Source organism: Brassica napus, chromosome C3 (assembly GCF_020379485.1).
Source record: "Brassica napus cultivar Da-Ae chromosome C3, Da-Ae, whole genome shotgun sequence".
NCBI lineage: Eukaryota > Viridiplantae > Streptophyta > Magnoliopsida > Brassicales > Brassicaceae > Brassica > Brassica napus.
The window spans coordinates 468775-494250 of NC_063446.1; the positions used below are offsets into that span (position 1 = coordinate 468775).

Genomic DNA, 25476 nt, shown 5'->3' on the forward strand with positions numbered 1-25476 from the left:
AAAAAATGGGATCATAACATTTGGGTTTAATAATTATATGCTTAGTTTCTATCCCTCGCGGAACTACGTGGTGTTCCTTTCCCAACGTTAAAGGTGGTCCAAACTTTGACTCTGTATACCATGTTTGCAAGATCTGTGATTTCCGGTATAGCAAGGTTACTACAAAATTCACCTGGTTTAAAGAAGCTTATAGTACACGCAAAGGAACGACCGACGTTCATAGAGGTATTTGTTTTTAACCCGAAACATCTTTTATACCATGCAAACTAAGGGATTTGTGTATAGGATTCGATATTTTGTTAAAATTCACTTTTTATGCTCTACAGGAGTACCTGGACAAGTATTTAGATTCGCAAGGTTCGAATCTGGATCAATGTTGGAGATCAAAATATGATAGGTTTCCTACCTCAAGTGATTTTTGTTTTAAGGGTGCAACGTGGTATTTGAAACTCGTGGATGTGGCTTCGTTCATAGAAATGGTGTTGAAAAACGTAGAGACACTAGAGACGCTAGTTGTAGTGTTCAAACATGTCCGCTGTAGTGATCCATCATGGTTTGAAGAGTTGCTTCAGATGATTCCAACGCTTTCTAACAACAATAATGTCTCCATTGTGCTCAGACGCTGCTAATCTATTTGCATCCAAATGTTTTACTTAAACTCTTAATCTTATACTAAAGTTGGATGTTCAATATATACTCCCTTTTGAATCACTTAATTTGTTATCGGACCATCCATTGCGCGCGCCTTGTCTTTGTCTAGACTTTTATGCATGTTCACTGAAAGCTTTACAGATAAGATTGCTCATCAATATATAATTCAAGTTTACAATCGAAGTCAATTATACATGAAGTTTGGATCATACTTTGGTGCTCTTGTGCACGGAGTTATGTTCTTGCGTCGTCACCTCTCTATACGTCTCTCATGGTACTTTATCTCTAGCTAGGTTCTTGTCATGTCATGCCTAGTAGTCATTATATTATTTATCATTAAATTTTTAACTAAAAACGTGAAATATATATTTCGGGAAAACTTAAAATTTTAGTTTACTTAAAATAATAATTTTATTGATCAATTCCATTTTAGTTTTAAAATAATGTGGACAACAGAAACTAGAGATTAAAGTAAAGGTTACTCAACCTCCATACTGCTCCGAAAATTAAACTGTTTGTGTGGAAAACACTTCACGGAGCCTTACCGTTGGTGAGCAACTACGGTCGAGACAAATTCAAGTTGACGGGAAATGCAAGCTGTGTGGCCTCCCCGAATCTATTGATCATCTGTTCTTTCACTGCAAATTCGCTAAACAGGTCTGGAAATCAGCACCGGTGTGGCCAAGCATTGAGTACAGCGGAACGATAGATTTGAGAAGTGAATGGCGTAGCCTCTGCTCTAGGAAAAACCTCCCCCCGACAGGACTCTCGTCGGGAGCTCTAGCGCCTTGGATCCTGTGGCAATTATGGAAAGCAAGGAACAGCTTGATATTCAAGGATAAAGGCTTCTTGGCAACAGAAGTTATCTCCATGGCTATAGCTGCAGCTCGGAAATGGAATGACAGCCAACACAAGGCCCCCACTTTGCGCCGCTCTCAACCAACTAGAACGCTCCCTGAGGAGAATTGTGTACTGGTAAGATCTGATGCTGCCTGGTCGGAAGCGAATAATACTGCAGGGTTTGGATGGATTGTTAAGTCGCAAAACAGAACATCTTCCTTCTCCTCGTCGATGCGATTTGTAGGCTCCCCGCTCGTAGCGGAAGGACTGGCTATTCGTGAGGCTGTGACAAAGTGAAAAGAGCTTGGACTCACTAGGGTGAGATGCGAGTCTGATTGTGATCAACCCTCTGGCTGCACTCTACGGCATCGTCTCTGATATTAAGATTGTTGCTCTATCTTTTGAATGTTTTTCTTTTTAGTGGATTTCTCGTGAGAAAAACTGTGAGGCAGATTCATTGGCAAAACAAGCCTTGGTGGCTGAAATTGCCTTAATGAACTCACCTAAGAGCATCTCCAATGGTGTTTCCCACCATTGGAGTCCTTAGCAATATAATAGTATTTTTTTTTTTTTGAATAGCTAAGGATTCTAATTCTAATTGTATGTCCAATGATGTTATCCATTATGGAGTCCTTAGGTTTGTTTTTTTTTGAATTGAATCTTAGAAATTAAAAATTATGAAATTTGCAAAACATTTAAATTTAAAATTCATTTATTGAAAGATTAAATGTAAACATACAATAATTATTCATCTTCATCATTACCAAACTTGTTCCAAACATTTTCGATTAAATCATATTTCAATTGTTCATGTAAATGCCTATCACGAACATGACTCCGTATGCGAAGCATATTACCGAGATTTGGAGGCATCTCGGGAGAATCGGATACATCCACATTTGAACTTCTGGTCGAGGTTCCTTCTTCAAACTCAGATGTATCATATTGAGTGTATCCATTGCGTTCATTTTCTACTATCATATTGTACAGTATGATACATGTTCGCATAACCATCCCTATTTGTCTCTTGTCCCACAAAATAGCCGGGTTTTTCACTATTGCAAATCGAGCTTGCAATACTCCAAAAGCACGCTCCACATCTTTTCGGGTTGATTCTTGAATTTTAGCAAATAACTCTGCTTTAGGACCTTGAGGGAGTGAGATAGATTGGATAAATGTTGACCATTTTGGATATATACCGTCCGTGAGGTAGTACGCCATATCATACTGGTGTCTGTTGACCACGTATTGTACCCTTGGAGCTCGACCTTGTAAAATATCATCAAAAACAGGTGACCGATCGAGGACGTTAATATCGTTTAAGGTACCTGGAGGACCAAAAAAAAACGTGTTATATCCAAAGATCTTGTGAAGCGACAGCCTCCAAGATAATTGTTGGCTTTCCTGATCCACGTGTGTACTGTTCTTTCCAAGCGGTTGGGCAATTTTTCCACTCCCAATGCATACAGTCGATGCTTCCTATCATTCCAGAAAAGCCACGTATCTCTCCAATATCGAGTAGTCTTTCAAGATCCTCTGTTGTGGATCTTCGTAGATACTCATCTCCAAATAATTGTATTACGCTTTCTGTGAAATTAGTTTAACACGAAAGTGTTGTGCTTTCACCAAGTCGGAGATATTCGCCAGTCGCGTCAGCGGCGCAGCCATAAGCACGCATACGAATAGCTGCCGTACACTTTTGTAGTGGAGATAGACCTAACCTTCCGACTGCATCTCTTCTTTGCTGAAAGAATGTAACATTTTCGGAGAGACGATTGACAATACGCAAGAATACTTCCTTGTTCATGCGGAAACGGCGTCTGAATAAATGAGCCAGAAATGTGGAATCTTCACTGAAGTAATCATTTCATAGACGGTTGTGGCCCTCTTCGCGGTTTCGTTCGACATATGCACGTTTCCTCGGTTTAACTGTTCGATTTTCGACGATGTTGTTGAATGTATCTTCAATATATTCATCGACAGCCTCATCCAAAACCGCATATAATCTTCGATCGACTTCATCTCCCATATTTGACTATCCTTTCTTCAAATCAAATCAAGAAAGTTTGTTAAAACCAAATTTCAAGAAATTTGTTTTATTGAGTCTCGTCCCTGTTTTGTTTTATTATATGGTTTTGGACAATCCTGTTTACTGGTTTGTTGTACAACGTCTCTAATCGTAATAACCAACAAACATGTAATTAACCATCACATGTAAGTAACGTATGTATTTGATATCTTTTTCCTTCCTTCTTTTCTTTGTGAACAAAGTAAAACCAACAAAAGAAGAAGAGCGAGTCAAATAAAGAAAGCAGGGAAAACCGGCTTAAGATACGTTACTCTAATCACTCTCCTTCCTTCACCCAAAAAAAAATAAAAAAAAGAAAGAACAATGTGGCCACAAGCTATCCTTACCTTACCAAATATTTATAACAAATTATCAAACAAAAAATATCTAAAGGCTTTCACTTGTATCAAATTAATAAAGGCGATCATATATCTAAAGGCTTTCACTTGTATTACACCATCGACCATGTCTAAACTACATCATTAACTCTTATCATCTATGAGATCAGTGAGCATACCTAAAGCCGATTATACAAAGATGAAGGCAAGGGTTGATGAAATGCAGATGCTTGAAATTAAAATATCATCATAACAAGTTTTGAGTACAAGAAGAGCAAATGAAATAGCTCTTAGCCGAGTCTACAAACAGACTTATAAAGGCAAGTAATACAACGCTAAAACTAACAAAGTACCCGTGACTAGGTTCACATGGAAATAGAAGAGAAAAAAACAAACATCCCGTGAATACATAAGGAAGAGACAACAGCTTTTGTCTTCGTCAGGCACATGGTCTTGTTCTTCACCTGAAATAGAGAAAATGAGATGATTAAACAAAGTGAAAAGAACATCAAATGTGTACTAAAGTTAGAGCTAACAATCATCACATCATTTCAGAGATAAGTTTCATTTTCAGAGCTAATTCCATGTCATCTAGTGGCTCAGTCTTTGCAAGCAAACTCTCTAGCACATTTTGTCTAGAGATTTGTTTTTTGATCTCCAACAGTCCTTCTATCTTTCTCAATTCTTCTTCTTTTCCACTTTTCTTCTTCTTGCTACCAGCCTTAGCTGCCTTAACTCCTATGGGTCTTTCTTCTGGCTCTGCGACTGACCCTTGAGCATCAGAATGAACTTCTTTGCGCTTCTCCCTACCACTGTCCTTCTCGAGATAGGTGGAGCACCATTTCACAACATGCCTAAGCTCTCTCTACGCATGTTCCAGGTTGAACTTACTGCCCTGGTCATTGTAGAAGATATCCAAAGCAGCCTTCATCACATCGTTGTCATTTTGCCCGCTTCTCTGCTCCCTCAGTGCCGTCTCGTAGCAGCCAGAAAACTTACACACCAAATCATTGATCCTAGCCCATCTTTGCTTGCATTGCCCAAGTTCTCTTGGGATTGTCCCAACTAGTAGAGGACTGCAGTTGTAGTACTCTACAATCCTCTTCCAGAACTTACCAGCTTTTTGTTCATTACCGACTATTGGGTCTTTGCTGGTGTTGAGCCAAGCACCAATGAGGATTATATCCTCCTTTGGTGCCCATTTTCTCCTCTCTTTGACAGTAGACTCATCGGAACATTGGCTGCTAAAGCAAAGAGGTTCCGATGAGTCAAGCTCAACACACCCTTGGCTGGCTAAAAGGTTTACAAAGCAAGTGGAGTTTGCCATTTTGGAATTTGACTATGTGTTTCTCTAGTAGAAACGGAGAAGATTAAATAAGGGATCCTTAATTCAACTCTATTGAATCCTAGTAGAAAACTGTCCTATCATAACAGGTAGAGAGTGAGTTAATGAAGCTTTCGTGTGAAAGAGAGAGTTAATGAAGCTTTAGTGCATTTATAACCTATCATTTCAAATTCGAAATCAAACTACAAAGTTAACCAGAAGCTTATTGTTTTCAAACTAGAATGTTACGTTTGAACTATATATTAATTGTTTTCAAACTACATATTAATTGTTTTCAAACTACTAACTTATGTTTGAATTCAAACTCCTACAAATTTCAAACAAGGAAGAGAAGAAGGGTAAGTTTATACACTAACCTCAGAGGACTCTCTCGAGTTCAGACACACGCATAAGCAGCATTCTCACCTCGTCCTGCAGCATTCTCACCTGGTCCTGAACATACATCAGAAAGTTATTACTGAACTATAGTCCTACACACATATAACTAAAGTCCTAAAGACATAAAATAGATCACTCATCACTCACCTTAAGTGTCTGGCACTCTCTCGGAAGCTTCGCCTGCTTGTGATACCGTTCTTTGAGCCTCTCAACTTCTTCATGAATAGCCGTAACCCATGGTTGCCTAAAATGCAGCCCGTCATTCTGCAAAAACAGATAAATATTTGTTAGAATATGAACCATAAAAAAGAACCAGATTAATAACAGTACATACCTCGAAGTCTTTGCAGATAAAGTATATTTTTCCCGGGAGGTAGTCGTACGTATCCTCTTCGTCAACGGTTTCCTTCGTGATTGATCCACATGGGCACAGTTTGGGAATCCCCTGTTGCGCATTTGCAACAAAATCTACCATGTTGTAGTAGTCTTTCTGTGCTTTCTTATCTCGAAGTTCTTCCTCCATTTCAGAACCTACAAGAAAAAATAAGTTATCAGATTCGTATATACCTATAAGGATAGCTAAACTCAATTGGTTTCGACTATCACGAACCCTTAATCGATTTAGAAATCAATCCCGAACCCTAAAATGATTTATAACTCTATCCGGAACCGTAAATCAATTCAGAAGTCAATCCCAACTTGATTTGAAACCCTCAATCTATTTAAACCCCACGATATAACCCTAAAACAACAAAGAACCGAATCGAGATGCAGAAAATATCAAACCCAGACGAAAACCGTAAATAAAAAAAAATCCCCAACTCGATTTGAAACCTTAAATCGATTTAAACCCCATGTTAGAACCCTAAAACAACAAAGAACCGAATCGAGATTCAGAAAATATCAAACTCAGACGAAAACCGTAAATCAAAAAAATCCCCAACTCGATTTGAAACCTTAAATCGATTTAAACCCCACGTTAGAACCCTAAAACTGACTAAATCAACATGCATCAACTCCAATTGCAAAAATATTTAGCTAAATAGCCCCGATTTACCTTCACCGTTTCACGATCGTCGAATCGCCTATCGCCTTCCAGAGAGCTTTTTATTTTCGTGACGGAGAAAGAGAGTGAATGTTTTTTTCCACATGCGAAACACAACTCGCTGCCGGACCACTCCCGTCTTGCCACGTCTTTAAGGATTTGATCCTTAAACGCCTTAATTAAGGATCAATCCTTCGGTTACGAAATTTTTTTATTATTATTTATATGTCATTTGCCTAGGTAATCGCGCTTAGGATTCATTACGAACCCGCGTTGCGGGTGCTCTATCGTTGGCTTTATCATTAAATGAATGAAAGTTTGTGTTTCGAAAAAAAAAAAAGTAAAGGTTACTCAAATCAAGCCAGCATTTCAAAGTTTAGAAAATTGATATTTTTATAGCTAATTATGATTTAATTTTCATTCCATAGGATATAAGAATATAAAAATAAAATACGAGAATATATAGGCGACAGAGACGACGAAAACGTCGTAGAAACCCTAGCCAACGCAAAAACCAACGAGCATGATCAATAATGGATGCTATAATCGAAGGAGTTGATTGCATAAGCTCAATGCCAGACGTGATCCTCCACCATATTCTCTCCTTTATTTCCATTGGTGTCGCGATCAGATCTTCCGCCTTGTCCAGACGATGGAGGCATATGTGTGGTGCGAGACACCTCGTCTCGACTTTGGATGCTATATATTACCCAATGGCGAGGGTTCGCGATATAAACCAAACCCTAATCTCTTACAAGGCTCCTAAAATCACGAGTTTCCATCTTTCAGTGCCCGTAGGGATCCCAAAACTTGAGCCCATGATTGATAGCTGGATCGAGTTCGCTGTGTCCCGTAATGTGGAGCAACTGTTTCTGTCCTTCCGTTGGCTTGTTGATCACGAGACTTATCGTTTCCCAGCACAGCCGGTCCTAGTTATTATAAGGCTAGAAGCCAATTTAAAAAATGTGGCTGAAGTCCCTCGAACCCGCAACCTGTAACAGGTTACAACAACCACCCAACCGCTGGGCTACTAAGAACTTTCTGTTTAAATGTGGCCGTTTAGGATGATAATATTTGGTGGCTGGAAGCACAAGCTTCATTGGCTTCCCTCCAAGACCGGCTCTGTTCTATCGTAGTTCCTCCTTACAGAACCTGAGCCTCGATTTTATTACAAACCCCGGATGCGTAGTTTCTTGGAAATCTCTTAAGACACTGACGTTGGATTATTGTTCAATCTCTTGATGATGTTCTCTCTGGTTGTCCAGTTCTTGAAACCTTGACACTGGGTTACCGTGGTCGAGTTCATAGTCATGATCTGAGTAAGTCGTCTCCTACTCTGACAACATTGAAAATCACTCGCAGGCTGTCCTGGACTCCAGGTTCATTGGAGATTGTAGGGACGCTAGAGACGCTAGTTGTAGTGTTCAAACATGTCCGCTGCTATGATGATCCAACATGATTTGAAGAGTTGCTTCCGATGATTCCAGCGCTTTCTAACAACAATAATGTCTCCATTGTGCTCAGACGCCGCTAATGTATCTGCATCCACATGTTTTTTTTAAGTCTTAATCTTATACTTAACTTGGATGTTCAATACTATTTTGATGTTACCACAAAAAAAAAAAAAGAGTTCAATACGCTTTTGAATCACTTAATTTCCTGCTATCTGACTAACCATTGGGCTTTTGTCTATCTGACTAACCATTGGGCTTTTGTCTTTTTCTAGACTTATTGCATGTTCACTAAAGTTGGATTAGTTGAGAAGGGCTGAGACTTTACATTTTCCTCAATGTAGTTCAAGCTATCTATCCATCTATTATTCCTGGTGTAGTAAAGCTGCTACAAAACCCACCAAGATTAAAGAAGATCAAATTAGAGACAGTACTGCACCATCATAAATGTATATTTAACCATCAACCACACATTATAGACCATTATCAATCTTCATTTTTTTCTTTTTTATGAAAACATTATCTTTATGTTACTGCATGCAGGAGTGTTCTCTTACCAACTACTTGTATTGGAAAGGCTTGGATACGTATTAATGTTGGAAACCGAAAGATTTGGACTACCCGACTCTGTCTGAACCAGAACTCATGGCTTTTGTAATGAATTTTCTGCTGAAAACAAGTGGAGATGATTGGTATACGGTTGGGAGTTACACTTTCTCACTAAAAAACTCTGAGTTATCTTTTGTAACTCAAGAGTACTGTTTCTTTCGTTAAATCTTATTGGTATAAATATTTTTCTTATTAAAAGGCGTTCTCTCTCTAATGAAATCTGTAATGAAATTATTATTATTTTATATTATTTGATTTTTTTTATTTTCGATCGTCATATTTGAAATCCAACATTTTTGTAAGTAAATGGTTCTTCTGTCACCTTTTTGTTTTTGTTTTTTTTTTTTGGTCGAAACTTCTGTCACCTTTTTGTAACACATGGTGATCAATCTTCACTTCATAGTATGCTGTCTCGTTTTTCTAAGCGGGCATGGGTCCAATAATTCAAGAGATCTTCTTACAAGTAATTTATTATTTAAATAACATTTCTCAATAAAATAATATACATATAAATTTGTCAAAAAAAGTAGTATATATTAATTAAATATACGAGAAACCATAGCCAACACAAAATGTCCTAGAAACCCTAGCCAACGCAGAACAAAACGAGCAACAATGGATACTATAATCGAAGGAGCTGATACCATAAGCTCTATGCCAGATGTGATCCTCCACCATATCCTCTCCTTTGTTCCCATTGGTCTCGCGATCAGAACTTCTGTCCTGTCCAAACGATGGAAGCATGTATGGTGCGAGACACCTTGTCTTGACTTTTCTCCCTATGTCCGAACGCCGACGGCTCGTGACATAAACCAAACCCTAATCTCCTACAGGGCTCTCAAAATCACGGAGTTCCATCTTGGTAAATTGGAATTGGAGGACTGGTTACCTGAGTCCCAGCTTGATAGCTGGATAGAATTCGCTATGTCCCGTAACGTGGAGAAGCTGTCTCTGATTATGTCTTATTGTTTTGATGAAGAGAATTATCGTTTCCCTGATTGTTTCTATCATAGTTCCTCCTTAGAGAACCTCACCATCGATTTTGATATGATTCCAAGATGTGCCGTTTCTTGGAAATGTCTAAGGACACTTATATTGTCACATTCTTTTCAACCTGTTGCTGCTGATGTTCTCTCTGGCTGTCCAGTTCTTGAGACCTTGGCACTGCTTTCCTGTGGTGGAACTCAGTGTATTGATCTGAGTAATTCACCGAGTCTGACAACGTTGACAATCATTCGCCGGAAATACTACAGCATACAAGGGTCAATGGAGATTGTAGCGCCGCACGTCCGTAATTTGAATTTGGGAAATACTGATGAACCATGTACTTTAGTGGATGTATCCTCTTTAGCCCTATGTAGGCTTGGCATTAGCGTAGAAGATCAACCTTATGTGGAGATTGATCTTCTTCAACTTGAGAACATGATGCTAAAGATACTAGCAAAAGTGCAAAACGTACAGAAACTTACTTTTGACGCAGCCTTTCTTCAGGTATATATGTAAATTTTTTTTTAAACTATTCTTGAGACCATGGTGCTTAGCAAAATTGCCAAAACGTAGAGGTTTGTGATTCATTATTAGCATATGACCTTTTCATCGTTTATGCTAGACTCTATCTCTCGCCCAACTCCGTGATGTTCCTTTCCCAACGCTCAAGGTCCAAACTGTGACTCTTTATACCATGTTTGCAATATCTGTTATGCCTGGTATGGTAAAGTTACTACAAAATTCACCTGGATTAAAGAAGCTTGTAGTACACGTAGTAACGGACCTGATGTGCATAGAGGTATTTTTTTTTTTACCGGAAACGTCTTTTATACCGTGCAAGCTAACATCTCTTTCACCTTTTTGTTAGGATAATTTGCATATGGGATTTGATATTTTGTTAAAAAAATCACAGGTGTTAATATGATTTGGAGTAACACTTTTTATGCTCCACACAGGAACGTGATATGGAAAGGTATTTACATTCACAAGGCTTGAATTGGTGGGATCAATGTTGGAGATCAAAATATGAGGGGTTTCCTTCCTTAAAAGGTTTTTGTAATGGAAAAGCGAATTTGATACTGGAACTCTCGGCTTCGTTCATAGAAATTGTGCTGAAAAACGTAGAGACACTAGACACGCTAGTTCTAGAGTTCAAATATGTCTCCATTGTGCTTAGACGCTAAAGTGTTTGCATCAATGTTTTATTCAAGTATTGATATTATACAATGTTGTATGTACAATACCTTTTTTTTTTTTAATCATGCACTTCCATGTCTAACCAACCATTGCGTCTATGTCTTTCTCTGGACTGATATGCATGTTCACTAAAAGCTTTGTAAGATTGTTCTTGTGGGGTTGTGCCTGGAGTTATGTTCACTCATCAGATTGTTTTCCTTTATCCGTAAAGGGTCTTATGTCAGATCTTAAAGATTCATAGCTAAGACTTCAACGTAATAAGTAGTTGATCTAAGAGATGAAACATTTAGAAAACTTGTTCGGAAACTAAACTTAAGACTCATTGAAAATAAATGGTTTAAAAGAACAGAAGAGAACAGAACATAATGAGTTCTTTGTAACAGAACTATCAGAAGGTAGTTATAACATCAAAAACAAATTCAAAAGCTTCAAAAGAATTGTTTAAGATCTTGGCTTCTCCTTCTTCTCCTTGAAGAGGGCCAAGAGTGAGACACCAGAAACCTTGACGACCTTGAACCTAACTCCAGGAATATCTCCCACGGCATGACCTTTACGCCCAAATCCAGCAATCAACACCTCGTCCTGCGACAAACATTGAATCAGCATTAGACAGAAAAAAATCAAAGCTTAATGATTAAGTGAAAAGGGCTGAGAATTTACATTTTCCTCAATGTAGTTCAAGCAACCATCGTTGGGGACAAAAGCGGCAATCTTCTTTCCGTTCTTGATAAGCTGAACTCTAGCACACTTACGGATAGCAGAGTTAGGCTGCTTAGCCTCAATACCACTGCACAATCAAACACATTTTAATAATCAATATATCTATAATAAAACACACACAAAAATTTAAATGTTTAAAGATGGGGCTTACATTTTCTCAAGAACGATACCCTTGGCGTGGGAAGAACCAGCAAAAGGCTTCTTCCACTCGTTACCCTGATGGGACTTCTTGTACTGCTTGTCAGCCCACCTCTGATTGATCCTAAGCCTTTTGAGCTTGCGCCCAGCTCCCATTCCCCTTGTCTTACTGTATCACATCAGGTCCAACAAAATCATTCAGCACATTCAGCTTCGAGATTATTACAAACGAGAACATTCATATCTACAACCTAAATATCCAGTCATCTACCACATGGATTCTACTACAACACAAAAATCTCCAGATCAGCTCGATGAAACGCTAAAAAAGAGCTCAAAGAGACAGAGCATACGAAGGAAGCTAAGAGAGGCGAAACGTACCCCATGTTTGTTGATGGAGGAGATGATGATCAATAAAGATAGTTTTAAAGCGGCTGCGAAAACCCTAAATATATGTCAAGCCGATTTTTATAAAATACTCGGCCCATTAACATATAGGCCCATCATTATCCAAAGTGAATGTTTTTGTCAATGGTTTTCTACTAAGCTTGTTGGAACATAAACAGGAAAGTTAGCGAATCTTGAGCTAATTCACCCAATAATTAATCAATTTTTATTTTATTTTATTCAGTACATGTGTCTCTGATTAGACAGGCTTAAGGTAGGGTTTGTATCATATAACAAATATTGATCATCAGTAACGATATACAACAAGAAATTGGTAGGGTAGCACATTCAAATGAAGAGTTTCCTTGTGGGGGCGATTGTATCAATATGAGAGAATCAAAAAGCAGAGGCAGAGTCATTGGATTTGCCAAGCATAATATCTTTGGCTTCATTGATCTTAGAAGCGAGATAGTGACTGCCTCCAGCGTCCGGGTGGTTTGCTACCATCACTCTCCTGTGCGCTTCTTTCACCTTCTCCGCCACCACTCTCTCCCTGTCATTATGGTAAAAAACACACACACACAAAAAACTCTCAAGTCAACCCACCAGAGAACAATTACAAAATCCAATTATAATATGTTCTCTCAAAAACATAAACTATACAAGGTGCACTGAATCAACAACTACTTTGACATGAGGAATAAGGAAGCAATGAGAGACCTGACTCCAAGGATGAGAGCAGCTTCACGCCGTGTCATGGCAGCTTGGAAACCACCTTCATAAAACTTGCGCATTCTAGGCACGATGGGCCTGGCCTTGAAGGCTTGCCAAGCGAGTATACCATATCTACCAGCTATAGCAGCAGCAGCTACAGTAGCACCTGCAATCATTGGCGTAGCCTGTGTGTAACCAACAACATACAAACCAAAAAAATAATTAAAAATTAAAAAGAAAGGAACCAACTTGGAGTTGGAATCAAAACATTCTCTTTTAGATCAATCTCTCTCTCTGTTATACCCACATAGGCGAAAACAAATAGAAAAAAAGGGATTCAATATCACCAAAATGATATTTGCCACGAGCTTAAGAAATCGATAATAAACGGAAACAAAGAGATAAAGATTTATGAACTTACCATCGTTCACCGTAGATTTCAGAGAAATGATAATATTCTTCGATTATCGATTCTCTCTGTCGGATCGGGGATGCGGATGGGTTTTAGGGTTCTTCAAGAGGAAAGAGATATACAAAAACCGAACTAAAAAGATCTCCTCTGCCTCCTTGTCTCATCTTCTTTTTTATTTTTTATTTTATTTTATTTTTTTTGCGTGGGGAAGAGGTCGGTTTATGTGAGTATATCCAATTTTTTTAATCAGGCCGGTTAAGTAAGTCAAAGTCAATACCTTCTTTCTCCCACAGAGGATTCGTTTAATGTAATTTCTCATCGTTATATAACCAACCTACTCATGGTTTATCGCCCAGTTTTAAAGGGAAATATTTAAGATTAGAGGTAACTACAATAGGATCACATATACAACATGATATGAAAATTAAAATAAAATTTAGGTATTTTGTATTTGATTAAAAGGGTAGCATACAAAATTACAACCTCGGATTTTGATTCGTACAAAGAATAATAATGTATGAGGGATTCCAATAATAAATAAATAAATAAAACATGATTTTAAAATGTAAACCTCGAATAATAAATTTTTGTAGTAAAATAAATAAATGACAGGCGCTTACACTGCTGCACAAATGAATTACCAACTGATAAAGGGGAACACATAACAAACATGATACAACTCATCTCGGACAGATCCATAAATTGGTAATAAATAAATATATTAAAGAAAACAGTAACAGTAAATATCTCAGCTTCCTACTCCATTATTGGTCACGCCGACTTCCACCTTAGGCGGAGCTGAGAACCGTCTTGGTTTAGGCAATGCAGGTGAACTCGGATAAGAGAGGCGTTTCTTAGCCGATGCCTTGTCTCCAAAGCCGCCATCGCTCTCCTGCTGTGTGGTACTACCACTTGATGGGCTCTGCGGCTTGTTGACCCTGGCTCTAGCTGATTTGGTTGGTACCATATAGCTCGGGAGAGTCTGTGATCCAGCAAGGCTCTCGTCGTCTCTTACTGATGAACCAGCGATGCTGTGTCTACGGTTCCTCTCGGATAGGACAGAGATTGTGCTTTTGGCGTCGTCCTCGTCTTTAGATTTTCTGGAGGAATGGTTTAGCCTTGAGGGGGTTGGAGGAGAGAAGAAACTGTTTTTGTTTCTTGGAGTAGTACCACCTCTTGCGGATGATGGTGTGTTTGGTTGAGTTGAGTTCTTGCGGTTTATAGATTTTGTGTCATTGTCTGGTTCTTCCAATGGCCGACCAGCCATCCATCTCTCTAACCAGCTCCAACCCCATGTCGGATTGCTCGGGTCCATGAACATCGGGTTTCCAGATTTAGAATTGTTCTTCCAGTTTTGCTGCAAGCATGAGACATATGAGATTCATCACAACATTCAAACAAGCCACGTACTAATGTGTATTTGTTCACTTTTTAATTTATATCTCTCCACAGATTCAGATAATTGGAAAACCTGATGAGAGTATGCATAGGCCAATGCTCTTTCCCTTCTCATAGTTGCCTCGTACTTGCTCAGCAACTTCGCTTCAACTTTTTCCTTTGACTGGATGCTATCATCCCAGTTATCCCCGTTCTGAGAGCAGCAAAAGAAACTATTAGCATAAGCCAACTAGAAGAGAAGAGATAATAATTGATTAATAGTGTCACTAAGCAACTAAGCATCAGTTATGACAATAGAAATGCTTATAAATTATAATACTAACTATTAAATCTTGCCAGATTAATACGTATAGAGCAACAAAATGCTAGGAAGAGAGCTGAATCAGATGGATGTATGTATGTATGTATGAGAGAGAGGGAGAAAGAGACCTTCAAGCCAGCAAGCTCTTTGGCATGCTTCTGAAGGAGCTGTTTCTGGCGAGCTTGATTCTCTTCGGACATCCTGATTCTCCTAGCTCGGATTTGTGACTGAACACGAGAGAGTGTCTGCATACATTTTAAAGTGTTTGCAGCTTGACGTTTGACAACAGATCCTTCCATCAATAACTTAAGCCTGACCAAACCCCTCATTCCCCGCAGTGCTCTTCTCGCCTGTAATTACACAAGACAAAGAAAGTCAATACGGAGGAACAGCAAAACAACCCATGTTTTCACTTTTAAAGTAGAAGAACATAAAATGAAACGTTAATTAAAGGCAATTCAAGAAAATTATGTATAAGGAGAACATACCAAATAGCCTCTAAATATAGTCTGAATCAAGATTGATGCCGCTTCTTCATTTGACTCCCGAGCAAACCGAGTAGCAGTAGCACGACGACGACGACGAACGACCTCAGGAGGAGCAGATGAAGAAGGGACTACTACTACAGGAATATCAACATTCACAGCATCTGTTGAAGGAGGGGAAAGATTGCTGTTCCGGTCAACAACCAACTCAAGAGGAGGAGGAGGGTTAGAGATCAGACCATTTGGGCTATCAGGCGATTTGTGTTTCGACTTCTGAAAAACAACAAACATCAAGAGAGAGTACATATGGATTTGCATCATTTTATATAAAACTCACAAAACTTTGTGCATACCTTAGAATCAGGGCTGAAAGCTTTCTTAACGCTGGAAAACCACTTTGCTTTTTTGCCCATTTCTTCAACAGTTCTCTGTGTGATCATCCACCAAGATAAAAGTGAAACCAAATTTATTTCAAAGAAACCTGAATCTAATAATACACTCCTTCCTCCTCCTAAGCTTAATTCAATGAATTCAACATTTCACTTAAACGCCACGAGATATATATATATATCACGACTCTTGCCAGATCTCAATATCTATGAGCTAAGCTCTTCAATTCAGCTCAGCAATTGATCTTGAACTCAGGAACAAACAGGAAGCGTACCTGCCGTAGAGAGAGTAACACCAGATCTAGACTAAAAAAGGAACAACGTTCTAGAGTCCAACCACTTCCAACGCGTTTCTAAAAAGTCTTCAAGACTAAAAAAAAACAACGTTCTAGAGTCCAACCACTTCCAACGCGTTTCTCTGTGAAGTCATCGGAGATAGAAGACCAAACGGCTTATAGAAACGGGTGAGTTTGGGATCTTTACTGATGTCAGATTTTCTTTAAAAAAAACTTCATTAACTAATCAACAATGCGTAAACTAAGAACTACTATGTTGAATTTTTAATTAATCTTTTCTCAAAAGATGTTTAATGAACCTTAATTAACAGAAGAGAAACGAATTAATTAAAGGCTTAAAGCTTATCTATATATATGAGTGACCATCTAAATTTTAAATAACTTTATCCAGTACAGATCGGTCCTCTACTTCAGCTAAAAAGCCTATAACTCAAAATCGTTGAAAGTTTTTATTCGTCTGCAGCTAAAAAGCCTATACACTATCAATGATTTATCGAATGAATTCAACTGCAGAACTCGTGTATGATGAGTATGTGGGGTTCTGTACACGCTTGCATAACTAGAAATAGAACCGACAAAACATGTCAACAAATATATCCACCGCCGGTGAGACAGCCTTTTATCATTTTAGAAATGCTCTACTAAGCCAGCCACCAGATAACATTTATATCCTTTGGATTGACAAATATCATGAAAGCTAGTTGATCATTGTTCTCCATATCCTGTCCTGTGGACATATCCACCAGGTTTCTAAGCAAATTTCCAATAAATGAACGAACATTTAAAATATTTGACATATAACACATATATTCATGCAACGACATATATTTATCAAGACACCAATTAGGAAACTGTAGAAAAAATCTGTAACACATATCAGATAAACAAATTTTACAATGATTTTATATACTTCTTTTTCAAAATTTTATATATAGTTCATTATATCCAGAGAATACCACATTGACATACAATGAACTAAGATGATTGACATAGTGATTAGTTTTGTCCAATGGATAGAATATGACCGCCTAAACCATTGACTTTTGGTGTCAAGCCCAACAAGTTTTCTTATCTGTTGCCAGCTTGTACCAGTAATTGTGGAATTCTAAATTATATTTGAAGCTAATGTTTAAAAAGTAACATCTATGTAGTTTATAAAAAAATTGGCAAGCGTTATGAAATAACTTATAATTTATAGTATCGAGAAATTTAAATAATAGTAGAATTTAATACCCGTAGGAAGCAAATAACACTAGTATAAAGGAGATAGTTTATTATAAGAAGGAAGAAGAAAATGTAATGATTCTTTGATTATAAACTCTTGTTCTTGTTTTTGGTGTACAAAAGAGTGAGATGAGTGATGGTATTTATAGTGAACAACAATACATAAAATAACAAAGATGGTGCTTAATTTGGTAAATGAGTGGGTGATCATAGTGCTTGATGAGTAGATGATCATAGTGCTTGAGTTGGTAAAGGAGTGGATGATCATAGTGCTTGAGTTTGGTAAAGAAGTGGATGATCATTTCAATGCTTATTTTATAACACTCCCCCTTGATCATCCTTCTTGTATTACGTGATGCCTCGTTAAAAACCTAGTCATGGAAAACCCAATGGGAAAAACCGTAGTAAAAGTAAAAAGAGTACAACTACGTAAGGTCCCCCTCGAATGAGTAGTCATAGAACCTTTAGAACAATGATAGATTTTCATCTCTCAAATTGTAACATTCTCTTTGGGTGTCTATCTTTTGTATGTTCTTTGTTGCCTCGTTAAAACCTTGTCATGGAAAAACCCAATGGTATAAAAAAAAAACCACTATAAGGAAAAAGAGTACAACCACACTTACTATCATATTTCTTTCTCTGGAAATAATATCTTCAGGATATGCATTCCAATCAACTCTCTTCAGAGAATTAAGCTTAAGAGAATAAACTCTATTCATTTCTATTATGATATCTAGGGCCTTTAGACTTCTTGTCTATAATTCTCTTTTGACTTAGACAATAGTTTATTGGTCTATTTGGATTTCAAACCAAATTTCTTACATATAATCGTATAGAAATTCGTCTCGTACATACGAATTATTCATTTGTAACTATAGAAGTTACTATTATGATTTTCTTTCTTTTCATATGAAATTACATCTTTCAGTAATGAAAAAGATTAATAATTTTCTTAAATAACACTCTTACGTATGGTATTTCAGGACCAAACATATACGAGCGTCTTAAATAAAATACTTTAAGGATCTTTATGATAACATCTCAGTTTTAGATCTCCAGTTTAGAATACATAAAAACAATATAGTATTGTCAAGAGTTTTCTTCCAAAATATAATTTTTCTATAACTCTTAAGGAGTTTTGATTATATTCAAATCATGATTCTATTGATTTATAATCTCTTGATAAATACAAATGGATACATTTGTTAACCTTATAATATTTCATATATCCCATAAAATAGTTTGTTTCAATTCGATCGAATATGCAGAGTTCCCGGGAACATGATTTTGATATCATCAATCCTTCATGGATTATACTTTCATGGATTAACATTTTTCAAGTGGATTGTTTCATTCAAGTTTTTCCTTTATTACCAGACTATAAGGAACTTGAAACTAGTTGCATCTACCACATGAAATTATGTCTCTTCACAATTAATTTCATATTGATCCTTCTTTGTGTGCAACGGTTCATTTACATCTCACTTGTTTTACACCTTTTAGTGTATGGACTACTGGTCCAAATACTTCTCTATTTCACAAGAAGTTTATATCTTTGTCTATTGCATCTTTCTGATTTGGCCAATCATTTCTTTGTGTACACTTTTCAAAAGACTTTCTTTCATGATCCTCTTTCTCATTTATTATATCAACTGCTACTTTGCATGTATAATATCATCGACGTCAATTTTCTTATCAGTTCCATTTTGTTTCATACATGACATAACTTATTGAGATCTCTTCATTTGTCTCAGGTACCTGAATTTTCGTCAGTCATGTTTAATTTCTCTTCTGGAGATCATACAAAACTATATTACCTCGTTTTGACCATTATCAATATATGCTCCTTTTCATTTACGAGGATTTATCTTGGGAACCAATCTGTCTACCACGCTGCAGGCGTGACTAGCAGTTTGATATTGTTCTTGTAGAACATTTATTCTTATTGGAGCATTTACAGCTGGTATATGTGACTTGATCACTATATTTATATGGGTCGTGTCTGGCAACTGCTTTAGTAAGTTTTGAAATGAATTATCTTTTGGACTTCTATTTCACATTGTGTTTAGCCCGAGGATCAATGATAATTCATTTCAACTTATTTTCTTTTCCAGCTGTTTATTTTCTCCCCCTTATGTTGGAAGTACTAACTCACTTTTAGAATTCATGTATAGCCTTACTTATATTTTTCGGGGATGGCTCTGGATTCTTAAGTGTCAATAGAGATTTATATCCAACATATATTTCCAACCTCATTTGAAAACACATCTTCATTTGAAGCTCTGTGGCGGAGCAACATCCAACATTCTTAGATGAAAATGATTGGTTTCTGATTCTATACCAATGATGGGGAGAACTAGTGAATATTTATTGGCTTGATGCGAACCATTGTTGCTCAAAATGTTTAGCACTTATCTCAGTGAATGTGCTATAGTCGTTAAAGACTTTAAGAAGTGAATTCACCAATATTATAAAAATGAATAGTGGGTGATCAGTCCACTAACATCTTCGTTATTTATGCCAATATCTTATTTTGGCTGGTGAAAACCATATTACCCTTTTATCTTATGGGTAAGCAATATATGTCAAATCATTCGGAAGAATCTTCTGGTTCTTATATGACTATGCATATGACCTTTAAGTATATATTCACATTATTAATGAACCAAAATGGTCTAACTGATTCATGCCAAATGTAAACTTCTAGTTTACTATACATTTATCTTCATTATACTAATCTTTGTGTAGTACAATATATAAGAGGCTGTAGATATTTTCTCTAAAATACTTATACTGCTTTGAGAATTATTTCTGATTAAATGTATATATCATTTTGTTTGCTTATTGTCTCAACATAAGTGTCTCAAAATCTTACGGATTTACTTTGAGAAAAATTCATCAATCTTAGTTTTAGTGTAAACATAATCTTCTGGATGTTTGACTTATCATAAAAAGTGAGATTCTTTAACTCTTCCCCTCGAGATTATAATACTACAGGTTTATCAATCTCGAATGTATCTCATTTTCTTAATCAACAACATATCCTACATGGGTTATGTATTTTTCGTAGATCCTTTTAACTTTTGATACTTATAAAAATACAATACCTTAAGAACTTTAAATTGCATTCTTAAGAACTTTAAATTAAATTTTTATGTGCAGTAATACTATGTATACTTCTGGAGCATCATATATATCCTCTTTTTAAGCATTCTATAAGTTTTTACTACCTTGTATTGTACACACAATAAATTTTCTTTCATCTTCAGATGAATTCATAATTTCTTTTCTTTATTACCATGTTTATTTTCTCAACTTTAAGTGAGAGTATGAGTTCTATAAAGAAACTCTTTGGACCTTGACCTCATTTATGTTCACGTCTAAAACCACTATTTATGAGTTTTTTTAAATGTCATATTCTCTTCAGGAGAATGAATCATAATCAACTAGACGTGATTTATCAATAGATATTTTTCAATATATATGCATCATAAAAAAATTTCTTGAAGAAATTTTACTTTTAAACTTAACATCCAACATAGTTGGCTTTATTTACAGACTTCAGGTCTTGTAATCTTTAAATGCAAAATACAAAATGAGCTTTAGTTAATCACTTCAGGTGATAATACCTTTTTATATATATTATCTTCCAAAACTTATGGATCTTTTAGAGTCAATCTTTAAACTTAAAATCCTCAATATAAATGGTAATAAAATCAAAATATTTCAAATATATATAAATATGTATTAACAAAGGTGTCTTATTATATCAGAAAATAAATAAAACTTTCATAGTAATTATTATATAGACTATATTATTACTCTCATGCTTTTTAACAAAGTTTAACTTATCAATCAATTTAATGAACAAATTTATATCACTGCCAACTTCATGCAAATTGATTTATCTAATCAAGTTTGTTAAACTTGTATATAAAGCATAAAATATTTATTTTATAAACAGAAGTATATCGGCGATGAAAGTTTCAGCTGTTCACGTTTCTGAATTGGCTGATAACTTGTACATATCTTTCCGAGAGAATACACAATCCTGAAAATTTTAAATTTTGCTCATATAAACATGGTCATTACATTAGTAAATATCAACATATAATCCAAATTCTTTTATGATATTAGACCAAAGACTAATCGACTACAAAACTAACCGATTACAAATAATTTCTTTTATGATGTTAGACCATGAATCATAAAGTATGTTTTCTTAATACCATTAAACCATGAAGCATATTAAAGTATAATAAGCAAAATTTAATTCATCAAATAACTATTATTCTTATATATAGACAAACGATGATATATATATATATATATCATCGTCTAAAATGACTATATATATATATTTTTTTTTTTAGAATTTCGCAATTTTAAAATGAACCATTTATTATGAACTTCATAATTTAAAAACCGTTTACATTAATCATGCAAGCAATTACAAGGAGAAGCGATGTAAAGAAAATTAAACCGATATTCATCTTAAATTCACTCGGAGTAAATTCTCCGACGAATAAACCATAAATAGAAACACAAATAAAAATGGCACATAAAAACAAAAGTGCGCGAATCATCTTTCTTGAAATGAAAAAATCGGAGGAGAGCGATTTGAATTTTTTTTTTTTTTTTTGAGAGAAGATGAAATGTTTTGGATGATGAAATGAAGTGAAAATGAGTTGTATTTATAGATGAAAATAACTGTTCATGACCGTTGGAGAAAGGGGAAATTTTTGAAAATTTTTCTTTGTGACCGTTGGGGTTAAATCGAGTGCACCGAAAATCAGTCTGAAAATATCATATTAAACGATCAATCAAATCTATTAAATTTCATAAAATTTTGATAAAAATAAAAATTATGGTGAATAAATATTTTTTTGTTATGATAATAAATTATGCGACGGCTCAGCCGGTCAATGCAGAATAATAAATAAATTATACGGCGGCTCGGCCGACCAATTAGTAATAAACAAAATATAAGGCGGCTCAGCCGACCAGTTAACAACAAACAGAAAATAAAGGCGGCTCGGCCATCCAGTTAATAATAAATAGAATATAAGGCGGCTCGGCCGACCAATAAATTAATTAAAATATTAATAAATAATATAGGCGGTATTCCGTCCATTATAACATAATATAAATAATAGTACATGCGGTATACCTACCATTATAGCAGAGTATATATGATACAATAAATTTTACCGAATTGCAGAACGATCGTGCTGATAACGTGTTATGAAATAACTTATAATTTATAGTATCGAGAAATTTAAATAAGAGTAGAATTTAATACCTGTATGAAGCAAATAACACTAGTATAAAGGAGAAAGTTTATTATAAGAAGGAAGAAGAAAATGTAATGATTCTTTGATTATAAACTCTTGTTCTTGTTTTTGGTGTACAAAAGAGTGAGATGAGTGATGATATTTATAGTGAACAACAATACATAAAATAACAAAGATGATGCTTAATTTGGTAAATGAGTTGGTGATCATAGTGCTTGATGAATAGATGATCATAGTGCTTGAGTTGGTAAAAGAGTGGATGATCATAGTGCTTGAGTTTGGTAAAGAAATGGATAATCATTTCAATGCTTATTTTAAAACAGCAAGCTCATATGATTAATGGAAATAACTTTTTGTCAAGGGTCGAATGTATTTTCTATGTCATGCTTTTGCTTTAGTGTGAGTTATTTTTCTTGGTATGTTATTTTGGTTTAGTACTAAATTAAGTTGTTCAATCTAAGCCTCCTCGACTTGAATAATTCACTTTTTTTTTTTTTACTTTGAATGTTTAGATTATTAATGAGTATAAAAAGCCAAACAAAAAAAAACTTGGAAATTCGATTAGGTTTAGTTAGTAGGATTAGATTGCACATCTACATGAATATTTTGTTTTGGTTATAAGTGGCTAAAAAGAATATATATGTTCCCATATGATTTTATTTATTTTTTTAAAGAAAAATTATTTTGAATCTTTTTTTGGTTCTTTGAGAGCAATCGACAAATGTTATTTTAGGTGGATACTTTTTCATGGGTTAGCGAGGGACGATAGTGGTAGACAAGACTTGAATGCTGCTTTCATTTGTCCGACGGAGATTTCACTTTATGTTTTAGTCATCCTAAAAGACTTATCACTGTTTTTGAGAGTGGCGAAGCAGAACATGAAGACGGAATCGTTTCCGGTTAGGTCGTGCCGCAAGTCTTTCGATCCCTATCCACCCCTTCCGGTAACTAACGCTATTACCTTCCCCCCCCCCCCCCCCCCCCATCTTCTTTCGTTTCTCGAATCTAAAAAATTAGGGCGATTAGGTTTTGGAGCTTCGAAATTAGAATCTGGATTGTTGAGATTTGTAACTTCTGTTAAGTTGTTGATTATCTTTGTCACAGGAAAGATTTGGCTCTATAGAGATTGATCCAGATACTGTGCGGCCTCTCAAGAAGCGTCAGTGTCCTCTTGGGGAAGATAAGCCGCTTAAATCCGATGATGCTTGTATTGTTTGTGAAGTTTCAGAAGAGGGAGCATCAAGTTGTTGTGGGGTTGACTGTCTTCTTCGGTTTCATGAAGAGTGTTTGACTCCTGAGTTCGGTGGTAGTGAGGATCTCTCAAATCCATTATGTCCTTATTGTTGGTTCCGAGTTGTAGCGCTCAAATCTAAATCGTTGAGAGAGGAGGCCGTTAGTGCGGAGAATGCAGTTTACAAGTATCTAGATAAAGACACTGTGAGCGGTCAAGGGTTACAAGGAGGAGATCATGCTGCTGAGTGCTCATCATCAAAAGAGGATCAGTTTGACAATAGTTCTCATCAACCAGAAGAGGGTTCAGATATGGAAGAAGAAGATAAAGTGATAGAGGACGAGGTTGAAGCATCAGCTGAGGACGATGAGAGGGTAGATGCAGATCATGACGAATCAGCTCAAGTTCAAACCAATGAAGAGGATGTGAGTGACCATGTGGCTTCTCAGCCGAATACTCTCAGGTTATTCCTTTTTATCTTCTTTCACTACAACATGTTCATACACATAGTATCTTCCCTCATTGCCACACTAAATGTAGAAAATAAAATTACCTCATGGGATTTGCAGGGCCTTTTCCTTTTTTAACAAGAATCGGAGACTACTTTGGACGCCTGAAGAAGAGGAAATGCTCAGGGTATGTACTAAATAACGAATGCTAATTTGTTTTTTTGGTTATGTCTAGTAAGAATGGTTGTTGATATATCTGTTGTTGGTTTTAGATGGGAGTGAAGAACTTTGCAGCAGAAGCAAACAAGAACATACCATGGAGGAAGATTCTTGAAATGGGACAGACTGTGTTCCAACCCACACGTACTCCAGCTGATCTCAAGGATAAGTGGAGGAGACAACACTAACTCCCCCAGAACTATGTAATCTTTTTTTTTTTTTGTTGAATAATCTTACATAGGCTAAGCCCATTAGAAAACCTACGAGCTAACTTCTCTCAACTCTGTATATAGGCCAATTTCTTAACAAATTTGTGTCATTAGAATGATCCAGTCATCACGTCGTCACTTTTGTTATAATGAACGGTTTGTATAATTAATCATGTTACGGTGATGAACTGTGGATTTTAGCAACTCAGCTTATCCTTGAAAGCAAAATCAACGGCTTTTTTAACTTTGACTACCAATCTTCAACTTGTTCCACTTCTCTGTAAGCTCATGTTCTTGTAGCTTCTCTATTTTCTGTTATAAACCACACAAAATAGAAACATAAGCTCCAACTTTCCTAGGCAGTTCACAGATGTATAAAAGAACAGGAAGAATAGTGACATAACCCTTATGTTTAGGAAATCGTAGACATTTTAATAGTTAGATCAGTTTCATGAACCCTTATAACATGATCATATAAGCTCATAAATTAAATCTCATTGAGTGTTCTTACCTTCATAAGCGGGATCCGTATACCCTAGACTGATATTTAGACATCCCACTAAGATAACTCGACCCTCCTCAATGATCTTTCTCCAATCCTTTTAGGCCTTTCGATATTGACTTTCCATTGACCACGAAGATATTGATATTCCACAGGCTCAAACGTCCTCATCACATCCTTTGTAGCGGATAACAAAGAC

At 36.2% G+C, this 25476-nt stretch overlaps 6 protein-coding genes and 1 pseudogene across 7 annotated transcripts; 3 read left to right on the plus strand and 4 right to left on the minus strand.

Annotated features, from left to right (window-relative positions):
* Positions 1–4438: 4438 nt before the first annotated feature.
* Positions 4439–5224, minus strand: LOC125583995 (glutathione S-transferase T3-like). The gene is made up of 2 exons (XM_048751691.1): positions 4832–5224; positions 4439–4762 (listed from the first exon to the last, which is right to left on the minus strand). Exons 1-2 carry the CDS (start codon positions 5222–5224, stop codon positions 4439–4441), a joined length of 717 nt encoding a protein of 238 aa, XP_048607648.1.
* A 1974-nt stretch (positions 5225–7198) lies between these two features.
* LOC125583996 lies at positions 7199–8124 on the plus strand (annotated as a pseudogene).
* Positions 8125–8756: 632 nt separating this feature from the next.
* Positions 8757–10896, plus strand: LOC106377062 (putative F-box/LRR-repeat protein At3g28410). Its single transcript, XM_048751692.1, has 3 exons — positions 8757–10216; positions 10335–10511; positions 10669–10896. Exons 1-3 carry the CDS (start codon positions 9341–9343, stop codon positions 10894–10896), a joined length of 1281 nt encoding a protein of 426 aa, XP_048607649.1. The 5' UTR covers positions 8757–9340.
* Positions 10897–11128: 232 nt separating this feature from the next.
* LOC106448630 (40S ribosomal protein S23-2) lies at positions 11129–12222 on the minus strand. Of its 2 annotated transcripts, none has more exons than XM_013890491.3 (4): positions 12149–12222; positions 11781–11936; positions 11570–11696; positions 11129–11491 (listed from the first exon to the last, which is right to left on the minus strand). In XM_013890491.3, the coding sequence occupies exons 1-4, from the start codon at positions 12151–12153 to the stop codon at positions 11351–11353; spliced, it is 429 nt and encodes a 142-aa protein (XP_013745945.1). In that variant the 5' UTR covers positions 12154–12222; the 3' UTR covers positions 11129–11350. The 2 variants fall into 2 exon arrangements, with proteins under 2 accessions (XP_013745945.1, XP_022554152.1); XM_022698431.2 differs by lacking the exon at positions 12149–12222 and adding an exon at positions 12121–12139.
* A 144-nt stretch (positions 12223–12366) lies between these two features.
* Positions 12367–13460, minus strand: LOC106448620 (mitochondrial import inner membrane translocase subunit TIM14-3). The gene is made up of 3 exons (XM_013890486.3): positions 13290–13460; positions 12875–13053; positions 12367–12707 (listed from the first exon to the last, which is right to left on the minus strand). Exons 1-3 carry the CDS (start codon positions 13290–13292, stop codon positions 12551–12553), a joined length of 339 nt encoding a protein of 112 aa, XP_013745940.1. The 5' UTR covers positions 13293–13460; the 3' UTR covers positions 12367–12550.
* Positions 13461–13836: 376 nt separating this feature from the next.
* Positions 13837–16414, minus strand: LOC106448611 (protein IQ-DOMAIN 2). The gene is made up of 6 exons (XM_013890475.3): positions 16129–16414; positions 15818–15892; positions 15468–15737; positions 15108–15329; positions 14752–14871; positions 13837–14637 (listed from the first exon to the last, which is right to left on the minus strand). Exons 2-6 carry the CDS (start codon positions 15875–15877, stop codon positions 14029–14031), a joined length of 1281 nt encoding a protein of 426 aa, XP_013745929.2. The 5' UTR covers positions 15878–15892; positions 16129–16414; the 3' UTR covers positions 13837–14028.
* Positions 16415–23035: 6621 nt separating this feature from the next.
* On the plus strand, positions 23036–24959 carry BNAC03G01040D. Its single transcript, XM_013817203.3, has 5 exons — positions 23036–23281; positions 23368–23566; positions 23772–24361; positions 24468–24534; positions 24620–24959. The coding sequence occupies exons 1-5, from the start codon at positions 23172–23174 to the stop codon at positions 24752–24754; spliced, it is 1101 nt and encodes a 366-aa protein (XP_013672657.2). The 5' UTR covers positions 23036–23171; the 3' UTR covers positions 24755–24959.
* The last annotated feature ends 517 nt before the right edge of the window (positions 24960–25476 follow it).

Bases quoted from the DNA above. Each gene is read 5' to 3' on its own strand.
- LOC125583995 (XM_048751691.1), bottom strand. From the start codon at position 5,224: ATGGCAAACTCCACTTGCTTTGTAAACCTTTTAGCCAGCCAAGGGTGT. The intron at 4,763-4,831 runs GTGATGAAGGCT...GAACATGCGTAG, and splicing joins GCGGGCAAAATGACAACGAT to AGAGAGCTTAGGCATGTTGT.
- LOC106377062 (XM_048751692.1), top strand. From the start codon at position 9,341: ATGGATACTATAATCGAAGGAGCTGATACCATAAGCTCTATGCCAGAT. The intron at 10,217-10,334 runs GTATATATGTAA...CGTTTATGCTAG, and splicing joins TTGACGCAGCCTTTCTTCAG to ACTCTATCTCTCGCCCAACT. The intron at 10,512-10,668 runs GTATTTTTTTTT...TGCTCCACACAG, and splicing joins CGGACCTGATGTGCATAGAG to GAACGTGATATGGAAAGGTA.
- LOC106448630 (XM_013890491.3), bottom strand. The intron at 11,697-11,780 runs GTAAGCCCCATC...TTGATTGTGCAG, and splicing joins GGTATCGTTCTTGAGAAAAT to TGGTATTGAGGCTAAGCAGC. The intron at 11,492-11,569 runs GTAAATTCTCAG...TGTTTGTCGCAG, and splicing joins TGAACTACATTGAGGAAAAT to GACGAGGTGTTGATTGCTGG.
- LOC106448620 (XM_013890486.3), bottom strand. The intron at 12,708-12,874 runs GTCTCTCATTGC...CCATAATGACAG, and splicing joins GCTCTCATCCTTGGAGTCAG to GGAGAGAGTGGTGGCGGAGA.
- LOC106448611 (XM_013890475.3), bottom strand. From the start codon at position 15,877: ATGGGCAAAAAAGCAAAGTGGTTTTCCAGCGTTAAGAAAGCTTTCAGC. The intron at 15,738-15,817 runs GTATGCACAAAG...GTTGTTTTTCAG, and splicing joins CTTTCAGCCCTGATTCTAAG to AAGTCGAAACACAAATCGCC. The intron at 14,872-15,107 runs GTCTCTTTCTCC...TGCTGCTCTCAG, and splicing joins AAGAGCTTGCTGGCTTGAAG to AACGGGGATAACTGGGATGA.
- BNAC03G01040D (XM_013817203.3), top strand. From the start codon at position 23,172: ATGTTTAGATTATTAATGAGTATAAAAAGCCAAACAAAAAAAAACTTG. The intron at 23,282-23,367 runs GTTATAAGTGGC...ATCTTTTTTTGG, and splicing joins TACATGAATATTTTGTTTTG to TTCTTTGAGAGCAATCGACA. The intron at 24,535-24,619 runs GTATGTACTAAA...TGTTGGTTTTAG, and splicing joins AAGAAGAGGAAATGCTCAGG to ATGGGAGTGAAGAACTTTGC.